This window comes from Accipiter gentilis, chromosome Z (assembly GCF_929443795.1).
Source record: "Accipiter gentilis chromosome Z, bAccGen1.1, whole genome shotgun sequence".
NCBI lineage: Eukaryota > Metazoa > Chordata > Aves > Accipitriformes > Accipitridae > Astur > Astur gentilis.
The window spans coordinates 57,368,496-57,386,634 of record NC_064919.1 but is presented as its reverse complement, the minus strand read 5'-3'; the positions used below and the strand labels follow the sequence as shown (position 1 = coordinate 57,386,634).

Sequence of the window (18,139 nt, the reverse complement as noted above, 5' to 3'; positions counted from 1 at the left end):
GCTTCGGAAACACCCCCGTGGTGGAGAGAAAGTGGGAAGCCTGAGGAAGGCCTCAGCCTGCGAAAGGCAGAAGCAGGCCACTTTGAGAGGCCTACCAGGCTAACAAACAGCCACATCCCTCTGCTCTGTTTCCCCAATTTCCTCTTTATTTCTTACTGAGGGAAGGTCTCCACATGCTTCACGCCGATGGCGTTGGTTCCCACCATCTTCCCACACACCTGCACTCGGTAAATGCAGATGTACCCCGGTTTTCCCCAGTTGCTCTGTATGCCAAGCTTCAAAACCCGAAAGGCTCTGGGGATCCCGTTCTGCAAAGAAACCACAGCAAAAAGCAGCGTGACCCCTGGCGTGTAAAGTGTGACAGCAGCCTCCGCGAGTCTTCCTCCGCCAGCCCGAACCCCGCTGCAGGACCAGCTCCCGCCGTGGTTGAGGCGGCAGCTTCTCCCTCCTTCCCTTCTCCCACCCAGGTGGCAAAGGACCCCCAAACGCCCGGCCTCGGAGAGCGTGGCGGGCAGCTGTGGAAACCTGAGGCCCGCCCGTGCCGGGGCAAGTCCTGCTGCCAGGGCAAGGTGCTGGGCATCCTCCCTGCCACCGCCTGCCCGGAGGCTGCAGCCAGGCAGCTCCGGGGACCCAGGCGTCTGGGGGCCAGCGCGGCCTCTGTTCTGCTTTTGCCACCCTGCCGGATGCCACTCTCCCTCCCGATCCCACCAACGTTTCTCCTGGCCAGGGTCGGGCCCCTGCCCCGGCAGGGACCGTCCGCACTCCTTCTGCAAGCAACTTGCAGGCAAACCGGCATTACTGCCCTGTCCCCTTGCCCACACACATTCACTCTACCTGCAGAGGGAAGGTCTGGGTCGGCCCTTTCTGCACGGTGTAGGTGAACGTCCCCAGCAGAGTTTCCTCCTTGCCTTCCTCATCCAGTCCCTTGGAGATAAAGCACAGGGGAGCAGGTCAGGCTCGACACAAGCACGAGGAAATGCTCATGCCAGACCCGGGGCCGTGATCTGCACTCTGCTCCTGCACCTCCAGCGCGATCTGGCGCAGGATGCAGTGGGGCCGAGTCTCCTCCTTGCGTGCTGCTTGGGGGCCGGAGGTGCTGGGCCAAAACATGCTGAGCAAGACTTAGGAGGGGTGATGCCAGTCCGCGTGTCCCTTGCAACTTCCCCACGGGTTACGGCGGTGCTTGGGAGCACACGAATCTCAGCAGATGCACAGAAAGCAGCAAATCCCCGCTACAGCTCTTCCCTGCGGCCAGGTCCCAGCCCCCAGCGCCCAGCAGAAACTTACGTAGACAGTGAAATCTCGGGGGGCACTGCTGACAGTCCCCGGTGGAGAGGCTGTCTTGGAGGTGTGCTCTATGATGATGGCCAGCGGTCGTATTTCAGTGGGCAGCCGGATCAGCACCTCACTCCAAAACCCTTGGAAAGGCCAGCAGTAACCCGGGGAAGCATCCGGCTGAAAGCAGAGGGTCAAAGCAATGAACACAAGGGTGTGGGGGGGCCCGCCACGCTCCCCTGCAGCCAGAAGCACAGTCAGGACTGCATCTGTGGGCTGTGCTTGTGCTAGAAATGAATGGCGTGTTGGGATGCGGGCAGAAGCGCCCGGATGTCTTCCCGGCCCGGGAAAGGGGAAAGCAGCCAGCCAGTGGGGGAGACATCTGGTAGCCTGTACCGCAGCCAGGGCTTTCAAGAAACCTCTCTTCTTGGCCAGCAGCTCTGCAGCCTCCCCCCACCCTCCACTGCGCCATTGGGAAAGGGACAGTCAGAGCCATGGCAGGGAAATGGGGTCGCGAAGGAGAAGCCCCTTCAGCCAGCCGTGACCAGGGATGGGGGGCAGGAAGCTCAGCTCAGCTCAGCTCAGCTCAACCCACGTCTGAGGACAACTGCTTTTTTCTGGGGAGCTAAGCCCTGTGGGAGACCTCAGGTGCCAGGCACCGGACCAGCTCTGGGGCCTTCCGCAATACCACTGGCCTGAGGGGAGACACCCCAGGGCTCGCCCCCAACTTCACAAGAGGCAAGAGAAGCAGCACTGACGGTTTCTGCCACTCTACCTGCACAAAGGTATCCACAAGGGGCGGAGAACACAGGAACCAGAACGCCTTGCAGAGCCATGCAGAGATGCTGGACGATCTCTGCAGGTCGATGGCAGCCCCTGAAGGGAGAAGAGAGCAGCTGACTGCAAGAGGCCCCAGGCTCGGAGGACCTGGGGGCAGCAAGTGACTTCTAAGTCTGCCTGCCCGCCCCACATGCCACAGCGCACCCTCGGAGGTGCCCCAGGAAAGGAGGGCATCCCTGTGCCCGGGGATGGCGTCTCTCTCCCAGCAGCTGCACAAAGAGAAGGTCCGCGGGAGCTGGGAGACAGCAAGCCCCCACGGGAAGGGCTGCAGACCCAAGCTGAGGCCCCACCACGTGGACAGCAGAGGATGACCCAGCCATCCGCTTTTGCTCCCCAGGAAAGCTCAGCAAAGAGGGAGGGGGCAGAAACGCCTGCAGGGGCACGGCCGCGGCACCAGCGAGGGGTCTGACGGCGGGATGGGGGTGAGCCCAAGGGAGCCGCTCTGCCACAGGCGTGCTCTTGAGCCCCGGGATTTGGTCCCACCTCCCTCTGCCTCGGAGAGCAGCCTCTGCCACGCAGCCTGCTTTCGGGAATGCCAAGCGCGAGCCCAGCGCAACAAGGCCTGCCGGCCTGGGCCCGAGGCCTGTCCGTACCTGCACGTTTCAGAGCCCAGTCAGACATCCGCGTGCTTGCAGACATTGCCTCTCTCATTTGCTGAGCTTCCTGGGAAAGACGCAAAGGAAGAGGGGAAATGACCACGTCAGACCTGGCCAGGAGAAGGGGCTTTTTACGGCGGAGAAGTTCAACCAGCAGCCCCGGGCAAGGGACGGGTGTGTGGGCTGAGCAGGAAAAGCCCACCAACTGGCCCAGGAAGGGCCTTGTGCGGGGCCCTGCTCGTGCCAGCCCTCTTTCCCAAAGCGCAGGATTACCTTCTTCACAGCAGCCATCTCTGCAGCCAGGTGTGCCACCTCGTCCCTCAGCTGTTGCACCTCTTGGGATTGTTGCCCCCACACGGCGAGCATGCTCCTGCAGACGCGGTGAAAGCAGGTCTTGTCAGAGAGCTGCCCAGCCCCTCCCAGAGCCTCCAAGCCTCCACGCTCCAAGGAGGAGCAGAGACAGGGGTGCTGGAGCCCCCTTTTCTTTCCCTCCCCTTCCAGCTTTAGCAAAAGGCCCAGGCAGGAGCAAAAGGCACAAGCCCTGGGCGCTGTGCAAATGAGTGCAAATAGCACTGTCTCATCTGCTGCTACCCCACCAAACGTGCTGCAGGTCAGGAGAGAGGAGAGGCCTCTTACCGCAGGGACCTCAGGTCAGCAGCAGGCTGCCCCAGCAGCACCTGAAAGAGAAAGGCTCTCTGCTTGACTCCCTGAGCTGCCGGGGCTTTCCAGAGCTGGTGGCTCTAGGAAGGCACGGCAGCAGCCACTGCCACTTTCTGTGTGTGCGTCACTGCCTGGAACCGGCAGACCGGGCGTTTTACCCACCCACCCACCACCACCCACCCCCAGCAGCAGCGCTCCTCTGCAGGACTTTCCTGTCCCACTGACCTGCGGCACATTCTTTGCCTGCAGCATCCACACGAGCAGTGAGGTCCCGCAGTAGGCACCAGCTGTAATTCACATCACCGACAGAGAGTTACTTGACTAGAGTTTCTAAAAATCCCTGTAGTCATGTGGTCTCCTCCCACATCAGGGTGGCAAGAGGCTGGCTGAGGACACGGGGAAGGGGTACAGAGAGAGGCTGCAGCCCCAAGCAAGGACTCTGGCCTTGGGCCTCGGGGCTCTGCACAGCCCTGCTTCCCGGGCACGCGGTGCGCCCCACAGCTACGCCCCGTTTCCCCTGCGTGCAGCCAGCATCTCCTGACCGCGAGGCTGGGAGGCTGGAAAGGCCAACCCTCCGGCCTTCCAAGGGTGGAATGCTGGGGAGGCTCCAGCGCCTCTCCCTCATGCTGAAGCTGGCAGCCTGCGCCTCTGTGCCTCCGCTGACAGCGTGCCAATACTCACCAAGAGCAGCCAGGGTCATCAAGAAGAGGATGGTGCAGAGCCTCTCCTTCTTCAGGGTGATGATCTCTTTCCTGAAAAAGAGGAAGCCCTGGCACTGGCAGTGCCTAAGGCCAGAGCCCTGCACAGGGGGATTTTCTCCTACAAGCTGAGGAGCAGCAATTTACAGGGGAGCCAGAGCCAGGGGGTATCCTGGCAGAGAGCACCTCCAGCCTCCCCCCTGCTCAACCTTACCCAGTCGCACCCCCACCTCCGTGTCCGCACCAGACACACGTTGTACTCACAGGGTGGAATTGCCTGTGCTGAGGCGTCTCTGGAGGGAGAGCACAGCCACTGCCAGGCTGTCAGCAATGCCGAAGACGAACCCTGGGCAACAAAGCCGGAGGAAAGCCTGAGGACCCTTCTCGAGGATGCCCTTCAGGGCGTGTGCCAGACCCCTGTGGCGCGGTGGGCGCTGGTGCTGTGCGCTCCCTCCCTGTGGGGCAGGGCCACGGCCAGGGCTCTGCCCTGGAGGGCGGGGGTGCTGGCTGCATCCTGGGAGCTGGGCTCAGGGGACCAGGCAGGATCCCCTTGCAGGCAGGGCCCTGACGGTGTGCCTGGGGTGGGAGGGTGGACGAGGCTTTGGCCTCTTGGCCTCCACCATGTTGGGGTACGCCGCGGTTACTACAGTGTCCCACTAAGATGCGGACGTGGTAGGCAGCTCCGTCCTCGTCGTCACATAGGAGAGGTGGCCCCAGGCCTCCCTCAGGGCAGGATGATGCTGGTTCTGTGGGGCCATTGGTCCCGGCTGAGCCAGGCAGGCTTGGTGCAAACATGGGGTGAAAGGCAACGCTGAACTCACGCTTGTTTTCTCCCACGCTGCAGATGCAGTGTGCTAGCCCCCTCCAGCTGGTGCCCTGGTCCTCCCGAGCGGGGCTGCACCTATGGGAGGACAAAGGCGGCGCCCTGTTTTGCACCATCTCCATGCCACATCAGCCAAGGCCCTGGCCAGAAGACAGGCTTTGGGAAGCCTCCCAGGAGACGTCCCTGCTGTGGTGAGATAGGGCAGGAGAAGCAGCAGAGCGGGACGGCGCAGCCGCTTCTCACCCTGACTCCACCCTGGCCCCCAGAGCACCAGCCTGCCCCTGAGCAGGCGTCTCAGAGACCTGGCGTTCTGTGGGCAGCGGGGAGCGGCTGCCCTCCTCCAAAGCCCCCACCGCTTCCCAGGGCCTCTGCAGCTCGAGGGCCACAGCCCTCTCCGAAACACCCCCCAGGGCTTCTCTCGCTCAGCAGAGACCCACCAGGAGTTTCCAGCTGCGGCAGTGCTTTGCCAGGGAGGCCTGGCGGGGCGAGGGCTGAGCTGTCCCGCTCCAGGCACCCAGAAAAGGCTTGTGCTGGAGGGCAGCAGGAACTTCCAAGTTTGCTGCTGGGACCCTGAGCAGCAGGACCGTGGGGTTTGGCCCAGGGGGCCAGAGGGGCTTTCAGCTGAGCCTCTTCCCGCTCACGGCGGGTTTTCCAAGACCTGGGACTGCTGTGCTGCCCACAGCGCTCGCCAGCTTCTCCACCGTGTCCCCCCAGCCAGCCCCCCTTCAGGCTCTGGGGGTCCTGCCCACCAGCTGATGTCCCCAGGAGGAACAAACCCTCGTACCTGTTCTCGAGGACCCGAGTGGGCCCAGCTGCACGTCTGTCTGTGCTGCTGCCGGCTCCCCTCCTTGGCAGGGCAGCACCTTGCGCTCTTGGAGGAGCCTTTCTCCTCCTCATCTTGGGGAGAAAGGAAGCTCCCCTGCAAGCCTGTGTGTCCTCCTTCCACCGCAGGAGTGTTGCCTGCCCAGGGGAGGTCACTTGGGCGAGAGCTCCAAACCGATTGCCGGGAGGAGAACGCCTGCCACGGGCTCACAGCCACCAGGACACGGCAAGCTCCTTCCAGGCGGGAGGTTTGGCCCACAGTGCCGGAGGTCAAGGTGGCCAGCCTTGACTTCACAGAGGCCTGGCCACGCTCGGTGTGAGGTCATGGCTGCGACATCACAGAGGGAGCTACTGGGGGGTGGAGGGGAAGGCAGAGACCCCGATGCCCACTTAGCGCTGTCTTTTGCAGTTGTGACTAGGCAGGCCTGAAAACACACCAGCACTTTCGCTGAACAGCGCTTGCGCAGCGCCAAGGCTTCCTCTGCTTCTCTCTGTGTGTCCCCGAGCGAGTAGGCTGTGCGGGTGGGCGAGAGGCTGGGAGGGGACGCAGCAGGGACAGCCGACCCCAACTGACCACAGGGCTACTCCACAGGCCATGCAACACCACGCTCCGCAATAAAGCCCGGGCCTTTGCCCTTTCCAAAGTAGCCACTGCCTGGGGACTGGCTGGGCATCGGTCTGCTGGGGTCAACCCACCTCAGCCCCTTTAGAGAAAGGAGGGTGTGTGCTGTGTGTTCTGTAGTCTCCTGCGGGGGCAACCAGGAAGGTCTCTGCACGGGGGCGCAGGCTGCCCCGAGGGCACCGGGCATCTGGCATGGCAGCACAGGGTTAGGGAGGATCCTGAGCAGGGCCCCCGACCTTCCTCCTGCCTGGGCAGGGCCAACCTTGCCAGCTGAGGGGTCCCCACGGGGCAAGGAGGGGGTGCCGGCTCTGGGTAACACCGGGCTGGGGCTGCATGGGGGTGCGTGGGGCTTTGGCTTGCTCCACCCCACCGGCTCCACCTTGTCATGGGGAACTCCGGCCACCAACGTGGCCCCAGGCATGTGCCAAGGGACTGCTGCGCGCCCCGTCCTCAACGAGGCGCATGAGCACCCATGACACTGCAAGGGCTCCTTCTGGGGTGGCCCACAGACCCCAGCGGCTCCTCGGGGGTGAGCCAGCTGGCAGGCCCTCGCCGGGTTGTGACGAGAGCGAGCAGCTATAGGAGGAAGCGGGCAAGAGTCCTGCTGGACACTGTCTCCCCCCAGGGCGAGCAGAGGCAGGCGCAAGCCCCCGACACGGAGGCCCCGGCCAGAAGACAGGCCTTGGCAAGCCTCTTGGCAGATGGCCCCACCACAGCTCCTCCACGGGCCGTGAACCCCCTGCCTAGTCTTGCTGCCTGTCCTCGCCCAGGCACCTGTGCCGCTCCAGACACCCCTGCCCCTGTGTACTGGTGTATCGGGGGTCCCTGTCCAGGCGTTGCCAGTGGCAGGAGTACCGGGGGAGGCTCTGTGGGCAGGGGCCAGGGCTGCCCCGTGCCAGACGTGGCCAGTCCCAGCCACCTCCAACGGACCCGTTGCAGGAGGCATCTGAGCACATCCTATGCCCTCCTGGGGCGAGACATACCCCAGGGGTCAGTAGTGGGTCCGCTCCGCTCCTGTTTAACGTCCTCATTAATGAGCTGGATGATGGGGCAGAGCGTGCCCTCGGCACGTTTGCCGATGACACAGAGCTGATGCGCCAGAGGTCGTGCTGCCCTCCAGAGGGACCACAACAGGCAGGAGAAATGGGCTGACAGAAGCCTCGTGAAGGTCATCAGGGAAGGCAGGGCAAAGCCCTGCGCCTGAGAGGGGCACAACCCCATGCACCAGTACGTGCCCGTGTTCACATTCGCGTTCGACCCCAAGTTGAACGTGAACCAGCAATGTGCCCTTGTGGCAGAGGCAGCAAATGGTATCCTGCACTGCGACAAGAGGAGCGCTGCCAGCAGGTCAAGGGAGGTGATCCTTGCCCTCTCCTCGGCACTGGTGAGGCCACGCCTGGGGTGCTGTGTCCAGTTTGGGGCTCCCCAGTACAAGAGAGACGTGGACATACGCCAGTGAAGGGCTAGTAAGACGGTGGAGGCACTGGAGCATCTCTCCTATGAGGAAAGGCTGAGAGAGCTGGGACGGTTCAGCCTAGGGAGGAGAAGGCACAGGGGGGACATCATCCGCATATATACCCGAAGGGGGTGATGCCGAAAAGCCGGTCAAAGAACCCTTCTAAGACTCGTTTGGGAGTTTTAGAAGGCAGGCATTCTTTATTGCAGCGCTGGATGCGCGGGGGATAGTTCCACCTAGCGTGCCAAATACCACAGCTTTAGCACAAACAGGTTACAGAGAATAACTAATTGCATATTAATCAGATTAGTATACATACACATAAAAATGATCCTACCTGATTGTCATAGTACTGCCTACATCCGATCATGCGCAATGAAGGATCCTTTTGAGTCGACGGGCTGCTTTTATGACCACCGACCCATCTGAAGTTCTTGTTGGCTGTTCTTGAAGTCCTTATTCTTGTCCTTGTTCTTTGATCTTGAAGCTTAACGCAGTTTCAATCACATGTGGTCAGTTGCAACGTTTTTCTCATCTAGCGTACAGGAACAGCTAGTCATAAGAGCAAAGAACGGCAAAACTTGTGAATAATTACTAGTTAATCACTTGACTACGCTTTTGTAATTATCTCCCCGGCTACCCTTTGTCTATTTGTGAAATGTGTTCATCTGATTCGTGTCAATATAAACAATGCTAGGGCTGCATAATAAAATGTGACCCTCACCGTATATGTAGTCTTTAACTATTTTGTCGGTCCTCCTATAACTACAGGCCGGGAGGTGACAGATGGTATGTATACAGTTCTTTTTTGCCAGCCCAAAACCGGTTTTGTTGTTAACTGCACAGTGTTAAACAAGAGATCCTAGGGGAGAACTGAGGCATTTATCGTAGTATGGGGCGAGGTTATGAGCGGGGTGATCTTTAGTATGTATAAATAGCAGGTGTGTATAAACAGAGGGTGTATTGAAATGGCAGTGTATGGGCAGTTTGTTGAGGGGGAGGTGTCTGTTGTGAACTTGTTAGGGTTCTGGTGATGGCAGCTGGTGTTATGCAGGATGTCTGCTGTCAGGCCCGAGCAGTGGGGAGCTTGGTCGGAGATACATTGCATGGAAGACCCCTCAGCCAATGAGGAGAGTTCGAGAAGTTTCTAGGAGAACTACTGGACCTGCACAACCAGGAGGTGGAGAGTCTTTTGGAAGGACACGCCTAGTATGAATATGTAACTAATGTTAGACTATAAAAGAAGCTGGGTTGTTTTTCACAGCGCACGTCTTCGTAGAGCAGAGGCTCCTGGTGCACCCAGCGCTGTTTGCTTGCCTTTATTCATTTAATAAATTGTAAACTTTGATTGGAATCCTGTTTGAGACTAAATTCATTTATCACATATTGTTTCAACCGTAACGTTCATATGTGATCGTTTATCAAATCTCACTCATACAGTTAGTTATCTAGCAGCAAACCAGTTTTCACAGAAGGTACAGAATATGAAAACCATAAACATTTGAACAAACCACACCAAATATATGGACATAGGCTATCAGTTCCCCCCTTTCTGTTTGAGGCCACTAATTCTTTCGGTAGTCTCACCTGAATACAGATCGTGCCACAGCTCGTTTAAGACAGCTAAAAGCGACAAAGATTATAACAAAGATGGTAACAATCACAATTACATTTGGCAAAAGCCCAGCTAACCATCCAGTCGGAGAAAATCCAAAGTTCTGAAATATTTTGTTTAGCCAAAAACTTGCTACGTTTGATCTCAATTCTCTACTACTTTGAGCAACACGTCTTATTCTGCCTGATGGTTTAAATCAGCTGTCACATTTGGTATGTGGATACAACACGAACCGTTTGAAAAACCCATGTGCCCACATACTCCATGTTCTTTTAGTAGTAGTAGGCCTAAAGCTAACTGATTTTGCAGTGCCGTTTTACTAGTAGCGTGTACTTGTGCACTGAGTTCATTTAGCCCACTTTGAGTCGCATTAGCTAATGTTTCTACTTGGAGTGGAACATTGCGGAGAGTCATTTTATTTTGAAGAGCTGCTAACTGTGGTAAGAATAGAGATTCCAATACCCATCCTATTTTGGCTCCAGGGCTTGGTGATTGCCAGGAATCATCTTCTCGTTTTACCCGATTCCACTATCGAGGCCGCAAGGGGGATTTCTTCCAGAGAGGGCATCAAGTTAATAAGCCTAAAGTCCATTGTTTGCTCTTGTCCTTCATGCGAAGGTGCGTGGACCATGTACCATCACTACTCACCCAGACAGTTAATCCTAAACTTCCCACCCGTCCTTTAATACAGTCAATTCCAGGCCAAATTTTCCTTCCGTTATTAAGAGGGGACCAAGTATCACTTAAAACATTACTATAATTTCTACAAGCACATCCCCATCTTAGAGCTTTAGCTAGGGGATAAAGTCTTTGAACTTCTGGGTCAGAGGAGTTACAAGTGTAAACTCTCGTACAGTTCCATGTAGGATGTGTGATCTTCTCTGTTTGTCTAGTCCAGTCTACATTTCCACAGATAGTTCTGGCTCTGGGTGGATCTAACAAGGGCCCTGTAATTCCGGTAAATTCCAAACACCATGCTCTATTTTGAGTGTGATCCCAAGTTCCTCTCTGCACTTGTCTCCTTGGTTTTGGCAATTGGCAGCCCCAAAGGGTGTTTGTACAAGTTTCTCCTGAAGGACGATAAATTAATTCTTTTGCCCGTGAGGTGGATGGTTTGGTAATGTTACAATTCAAAATGCTGTAACTCCTTCTTTCAAAGTTTAAAGAGTAACTGCCACCCAAATCCATCCAATTTAATCTGCTAAACTGATTCTCATTCTCCCACATCTCTTCCCAAGTTTTGGTTAGAGTCAATGTCAACATTCCCCATGGAATTGGATATTCAGCTGACTTTGGAATCGGAAGGCAGGCTGTTACTGAGGTTAAATTTCGTACCTTCGCAAAACCTTGAATCAATTGTGAAACTAGGTTATCTTTTATCAAAATCACAGGGACGACTAGTATCAGGGTTAGTAATTCAAACAATAAATGCTTCATTTTGTTTATCTTATACTACAGATTCTTTCATCCTGTCAACCTGTGATTCTGCCTTTGTACTTTTACATCTACTCTTATTTATCTTATGTTTAGAACAACAACTTAAAAGAAAATATTTAAAACCTGTAACACACAAAAGGATTTCTGCCCTGACAATATCCCGAGTAACAACCCCAATCTTATAAGTTTTACACAATGGTTCTCCCAAGTACATAGCATGGAACTTATTTATAGATTTCCAATTTCACAGGACCGGTTTCTTTAGACTTCCAATTCCCTGTTGGTGCTTGCTTTATTCCTGTACAGTGAAGCCAACGTCCTTTCCCCCAGACCTTTACTGCTGTATATGTTGTTAAAATGACTTGATACGGTCCTTTCCGCTTCTCAGCTAGTGGTTCTGAAGTCCACGATTTTACATATACCCAATCTCCTCGTTGGAAGGGATGTGCTGCTGCGTCCAATTCTAAGGCTCCAGCTGTGGAGACATGCTGACAAAGCTCTTGTAAAGAGCTTCCTAAAGAAGTCATAACACCCTTTAAAGGCATATCTCCAGAAGCGCTCAAGGTATTTGGAACATCGGACCCTTGATATGGTCTTCCATGTAACTTTTCATAAGGACTGAAATTTCCTTTCCCTTTTGGCTGTACTCTGATTCTTAATAGAGCCATGGGTAATGCTTTAACCCATGTAAGCGACGTTTCCTGACAAATTTTACTCAGCTGTTGCTTGAGAGGGTAGTTCATTCTTTCTACTTTCCCACTTGCTTGTGGCCTATATGGGGTGTGATAGTCCCAATCTATAGACAATACTTTGCTCAACTGTCTTACAAGCTTTGCTATAAAATGAGGGCCATTGTCAGATGACATTCCTACAGGGACCCCAAATCTTGGTATCATCTCCTTGAGCAAGACTTTAACTACTTCTCTTGCTTTGTTGGTGCGACAAGGGAAAGCCTCGGGCCACCCAGTGAAAGTATCAGCTACAACTAGGATATATGGATATCCTTCTTTTCGGGGCAATTCTGTAAAGTCAATTTGCCAGTATTCTCCTGGAGAATTTCCTTGTTTCGTAATGCCAAAAGTAATCTTATTACTGGCTTGGGGATTATTGCGCACACAGATTTCCCATTCAGTTGTAACGGTTCGAATAATCTTTGTCATTTCTCTACTCAAAACGCATTTTGGTAAATGCTTAACAAGGTTTTCTGTTCCCCAGGGTACTTTCTTATGTTCAGCCCAGGCAATTTCTCTCATTATTGCGGGTGGGACTATTATTTGACCTGTTGGTGTTATAGCCCATCCTGTTTCATTTTTACTAGCCTGCAATGTAAGAATTAATTCTTCATCTTTTTCATTATAATTTGGAGCGTCCTTCAGTAAAGCTACACTTCTCTCTGGAGCTAGCGCTAGGATGCCTTTTTCTGCAGCCTCTTTAGCAGCTCCATCAGCCAATCGGTTACCTGTTTCAGGGACAGTCCTACCTGACTGATGTGCTTTACAGCGCATTATCGCGACTGCTGTTGGCTTTTGAATGGCTTCTAACAATTCCAGTATTTGTTCCGCATGCTGAATGGTGGTTCCTTGTGCAGAGAACAGTCCTCTTTCTTTCCATATTGCTCCATGCACATGTACTACTCCAGAAGCATACTTTGAGTCTGCCCAAATGTTGACTCGCTTTCCTTGACTTTGTTCCAGTGCTCGAGTAAGAGCTATCAATTCAGCCTTTTAGGCAGATACATTCGAAGGCAAAGCTCGTGATTCAGTTACCTTCTCCGTAGTGGTTACCGCATGTCCTGATGAACGTTTTCCTTCACAGATGAAACTGCTTTTGCCAGTATATAGTTCCCAACCTGTTTCTTCCAGGGGCGCATCTCAGAGATCCGGTCGGCTGGAGTAGACTTCTTCAGTTGTCTGCGGGCAGTCACGTTCCAGGTCTCCTTCAACTTGATCAGTTGTTAAAAACACAGCAGGGTTAACGACAGTAGTAGTTTTTAAGTAAACATCATCTTGCTCCAGCAACACCACTTGGTATTTCAGCATTCTGCTAGGGGATAACCCATGCCCCCCTTTCTGTTCGAGCACAGTGATTACCATGTGGGGAACGTACACCGTAATTCTTTGTGCTAGGGTGAACTTACGAGCTTCTTGGATCAATAGCACAGTTGCAGCGACGGCTCTCAGACAACCAGGCCATCCCAGACGCACATTGTCTAATTGCTTCGAGAAGTAGGCCGCAGCTCGCCGACTTGGTCCCAGATATTGGGCCAGGCCGCCCAGAGCTAGACCTTTTCTTTCATGAGTGAAGAGTTCAGATGTCTTTGAGAGATCTGGCAGGCCTAGGGCTGGTGCCTCCGTTAGAGCCTGGTTTAGTTCTTTGAAAGCAGCTTTTCCGGCATCAGTCCAATCTATAAACTCATTGTTTGAGGTTTTGAGCTGCTCGTATAAAGGTGGGACCAGCAAGTCATAATTTGTAATCCACAGGCGACACCACCTAACCATTCCCAGAAATGCTCGAAATTCTTTTAGAGTCTGAGGCTCAGGGAGATGACAAATTGCCTCCTTTCTCTCAGTTCCTAATTGTCCTTTCAGAATTTCAAAACCCAAATAAGTTACTTCTCTCTGGGTTATTTGGGCTTTGTCTTTTGACACTCGATATCCACTGATTCCCAAGAAGATCAAAAGGCTAATAGTTAACTTTGTGCATTCTTCTTCTCTCTCAGCTGCGATTAACAGACCATCCGCATATTGCAACAAGATTCCTTGATTATTGTCTTTCTTCCAAATCCCTAATTCTCGTGCCTATTGATTTCCAAAAACGGTAGGGCTGTTCTTAAAGCCTTGAGGCAAGACTGTCCATGTATATTGTGTTTTTCTCCCAGTCTCAGGATCTTCCCATTCAAAAGCAAAGAGCTCTTGACTATTGGGAGCCAAGGGAATACAGAAAAAGGCATCTTTTAAGTCTAGCACTGTGAACCATTCTCGTTTCTCTGTTAGGGTTGTTAACAAAGCACAAGGATTTGCTACTGCCGAGTGAATATCTTGTACTATTTGATTTATTGCTCTGAGGTCTTGAACTAACCTGTAATCTTTTCCATTAGCCTTTTTAACAGGCAAGGTTGGGGTGTTGTATTTGGATTCACATTCTACTAACAGTTTGTACTTCAGAAATTTTTGTATTATCGGTACTAACCGTTCCTGACTTCCCAGTTTTAGGGGGTATTAATTCTTACCAGACTCGATCCTGGCTTTAAACCAATTCTCACAGGCTCTGCTCTTTTGGATTTACTAGGCACTTCCCCAGCCCAGACGATTAGAATTACAGCATTATTTACTCCAACTGGTATGGTCGTCTGCTTTCCGTAACCATCTCCTGTAACAACAAAGCCGCTGCTTCGATATGTTCAGTTTCTGGAATTAAAATTTTAATCTCACCATTTTAAAATTTAATTTCTGCTTCCAATTTCTCAAGTAGGACTCTCCCTAACAGGGCTTTAGGAGAATTTGGCAAATACAGAAAGTGATGAGTGACCCATTGCTTTCCTAATTTCATTGTCAAATGTTTAAGGAAGGGTCTAGTCTCTCGTTCACCCGTCGCACCAACAACGCTAATTTTCTCAGAACTTAATTCTCCCTCCAAGGTGTTTAAAACTGAAAAGGTGGCTCCAGTGTCAACTAAAAATTCAGTTTTCTGTTCTCCCAGGTTAGCTGTAACCAGAGGTTCTGCTGGGAGACTCCCCTCTGGTCCCCGTCAGATACTTGCTCTCAACTTTCCCAAGAAAGGGGGAACTTGCTGAGATTGTGTGGTCGAAGTTGGGATCGCTTGTGACCTTGTAGGTCTCAGGGGACATTCCCCTTTCCAGTCTCCTTCCTGTTTACAGTATGCACACTGATTTGGTCCCAGGGGCCGGTTTAATCCCACTGGTGACCCTAATCCAGTTCCTCTCCCTCATCCCACTCCTCGGCCACGTCCCCTTCCTCGGCGAATAACTCCTCTGCCTCATCCTATGCCAGCTCCTACTTCCAGAGCAGCTTCTAGCCTTGCATTCATTTTACTCTGTAATTCATCTCTATTTCTATATGCCACCCAAGCAACTTCTAATAATTTTCCCCCATCTCGAGAATCTGCTCCTTGTAATTTTTGTAACTTCCTTCTGATATCATCAGAGGATTGTCCTATAAATAAAGGAGCCAACTGAGCTTTTCCTTCTTCAGACTCAGGATCCATATTAGTATATTTCCTAGCAGCATCTTTTAATCTGCTTATGAATGGCTGGACATGTGCTATCACGGGGGTTCACTGAAGACGGAGCTAGGCTCTTCTCAGTGGCGCCCAGCGACAGCACCAGAGGCAATGGGCACAGACCAAAACACAGGGGGTGCCCCCTCGACATCAGGCAACACCTTTCTACCCCAAGGGAGACTGAGCCCTGGCACGGGTTGCCCAGAGAGGCTGTGGAGTCTCCTACCTTGGAGATATTCACAAGCCATCTGGACACCGTGCAGGGCAACCGGCTCTGGGTGGCCCTGCTGCAGCAGGGGCCTTGGACCGGAGGGCCTGCAGCGGTCCCTTCCAACCTCAGTCACTGTACGATTCTAAGCTTGCAGCTGTCCTCTTGCAGACGGTTGAGCAGATGCTTTTCTTCCAAGCGTTTCTGACAGACGCTTCCCTGGGAAATGATGCCTGCACCAATGCGGTCCCACTTCCCTGCCAACAGAGGACAATGGCAGGGGAGCCGTGGGGCAGCAGCCCACCAACCTCCCCCACCCTGTCCTGTGAAGTAGCTTGTCACTGTGCCCCTGAACTTGCCTATTCCCACATGACACTCCAAGGCAAATGAGGAGGGCCGGGCGGAAGGAGAGCAGAGGTGCCCAAGCACAGGTGTCCCGGAGGAGCGATTTAGGATCCATAAAGAATCCCTAAAAGTGCAACTTAACAGAGTTCAGTGGCAAGGTTCGCGCTTTTACGTTGTACACGGGAGAAACAGACAAAGGAAAATTGAGTTAGAATCGGTTTAGGATGATTTGCACAGACATCGGATGTGCAGGAAGGTAAGGGAGACCCTCCCGTTGAGTCGCGAGGTTCAGAAGGGACCCCCTTGCTTTCGAAACTACTACTCAGAGTTCAGAAACTCTCCTCTCCAGCAGAGGCTGGGTCCACGCTTAGTCCCAGACTTGCTCAAGAGTTTATGGCCAGGGGAATTACCTGTGCAGAATCAATCCTTTATATCCCTTAGTTAGGATTTCAAAGCTGAGCATGCTATTAATCACTTCCCGATCGGTGCAGGCATCCGGTGCTAGTTCGCTCCAAAGTTCAAGCCCTTGGTTTCCCGAAACAGGCTCTCGGGCATCGTCTTCTACACATAGCTGATTTAATAGAGTGGTACAGCAGCAGGGTCAGCTCCAGCGGGGTGCCTCCGGGGAGGGACCAACCCGAGCAAACAAACCGCTGGGCAGTTACACCCGTGCACACTATTCATCTGCCCCTCACGCATTCTTCACGCTCTCTTTGCACGTCTCCCACATGCCCTTCCGTGCAGCTGTGGTTCTGGCCTGACACCTCCTGGTTCCTTCCTTGTCGGATTCCTTCTCTGTCTCCAGACAGGCCCTCCGTTATCTTGTCGAGTTGCAGGTGCTGTTGAGCATTGTAGCCTTCAAGCCTCCTTACCTTCTGATTTACGCCACCGCTGGAGGCCCCTGTTTTGACTAGGTCGGTACACGTTCAGTAAAGCCCAGTGCAAGTTAACAGCTTGCGGCCTAAAGCTTCAGCAAATCTAGCTGCTCATGCGAAGTAAGTAAAGCTAAGCAAACAGCATGCTAAATCACTCAACATTATGACTTTAAGTGGTTCATCCTACTCAAAACTTCCTTATTTAAGTGAAACAACTAATATCTCTTAATAGTGAGGGGCATCCCCGCTCAAGGGGAGGGCTGCCTGCCATGCAGCCCAGTTGCCATCCAGGGAGAATTCAAATTGGGCTCATCCAACGATCTGTTGTTGCCAAAAGATCTCATTGCTGGAGACCAGCAGCGTGCAGCCACGCTGCCTAGCAGGGAGAGCTCAGAGAAGGCTCACGTAGACAATCCCATACTTAAGGGATGAAGCGGTTGGCTTGTAATCACATGGCCTACAATGGGAGAGGTATGCACGAGACTCCTTGTACTCTCAACTTTCACTGCATCGCTCTCCTCCCTGGTGGGTTTCCTAGAGGAGTTCTTGGCCTGGCTATGGCTCAGGCCTTTGCCTGCTTTGGAGCCTCTACCAAACTGCTGCCGGTTTGGCTATGGGCTGCCAGGGGGGGCATTAGCCGGTGCTCAGCACGAAAGGGCAGCCCCTCGCACAACATGAGCACCTCGTAGCACCAAAGTGGCCCCACGGAGAGGTATTGGCAGAGCTGCCCAGACGGGAATGGTCCGGGTAGCCGTCTGGTAGGCACCAGCTGTACCTGACGTCACCAACAGACAGTTAGGTAGTGCTAGGGGCCGCAGCACCACTCCCCATTTCCCCTCCCTGCTGTGGTGAGCACCAGCGCCAGGCTCCACAGGCCGGGAGAGAAACCTCTCCTTCCGTCCCCCTGCACGGTGCCTCGGAGAAGCCCCACTTCAGCTGGGCCGCGCATCCCAAGCGATGGGCAGATCTGGAGCTGGTGGTCCACCACACACCTATACCTGGGTCCACAGGGCACCACAGCGGGCTCTGCCCCCTCTCCCGTCTCGCCCGGCTGATCCTGGTGCCGCAAAACACTGATGCCCCGTTCGCAGGCGTCTACGCTGCCACAGTGCCCACCCCCGGCCCATCGCCCATCGCCCATCGCACGGGCCCTCGCACACGTGTGCCTTTGCACAAGGAAGCTGTGGCCCAGGCCCTCGTGTCTGGGGTGCCAGGTCTCTGGCAGGGCGGAGGGCTGTGCCTGGGAGTGCAGGTGGGCACAGGGGAGCTGAGCCAGCATCCGCCCCCCTCCCCGGTGGTCAGCCTGCTCTGGCCTCCTCACACACCTCAGACACCCCTGGCGGGTCCCAGGCATGGCAGCACCCCACGTGGGCCACCACTAGACCTTGTCCCCAGAGCCAAGGTGCCCCCTGAATGGAGCGGGCCCGTGCGTTGGGGATCGTGACGCCCAAAGACTGCCGGGCTCCGACGACTCCTTCCTGGGGCAAGATGGGGGGGCGGCCCTTGAGCCAGAGGATTTCGCCAAGGAACTTAGGCAAGGAAAGGCTGTGGGAGCGGGGCCTCCTTTTGCTCGCTTCGGAAACACCCCCGTGGTGGAGAGAAAGTGGGAAGCCTGAGGAAGGCCTCAG

The 18,139-nt window shown here is 54.2% G+C and overlaps 1 protein-coding gene across 1 annotated transcript; it reads right to left on the bottom strand.

Moving 5' to 3' along the window:
• Window positions 1-124: 124 nt before the first annotated feature.
• Window positions 125-17,652, bottom strand: LOC126036223 (uncharacterized). Its single transcript, XM_049795752.1, has 13 exons — window positions 17,510-17,652; window positions 6,105-6,248; window positions 4,639-4,970; window positions 4,334-4,415; window positions 4,053-4,123; window positions 3,597-3,658; window positions 3,348-3,388; window positions 2,985-3,081; window positions 2,709-2,778; window positions 2,051-2,151; window positions 1,288-1,455; window positions 835-924; window positions 125-308 (listed from the first exon to the last, which is right to left on the bottom strand). Exons 1-13 carry the CDS (start codon window positions 17,650-17,652, stop codon window positions 153-155), a joined length of 1,557 nt encoding a protein of 518 aa, XP_049651709.1. The 3' UTR covers window positions 125-152.
• Window positions 17,653-18,139: the final 487 nt, after the last annotated feature.

Bases quoted from the DNA above. Each gene is read 5' to 3' on its own strand.
- LOC126036223 (XM_049795752.1), bottom strand. From the start codon at position 17,652: ATGGGCGATGGGCGATGGGCCGGGGGTGGGCACTGTGGCAGCGTAGAC. The intron at 925-1,287 runs GTAAGTTTCTGC...TTTATCTCCAAG, and splicing joins CCCGAGATTTCACTGTCTAC to GGACTGGATGAGGAAGGCAA. The intron at 309-834 runs GTAGAGTGAATG...GTTTCTTTGCAG, and splicing joins CCCAGACCTTCCCTCTGCAG to AACGGGATCCCCAGAGCCTT.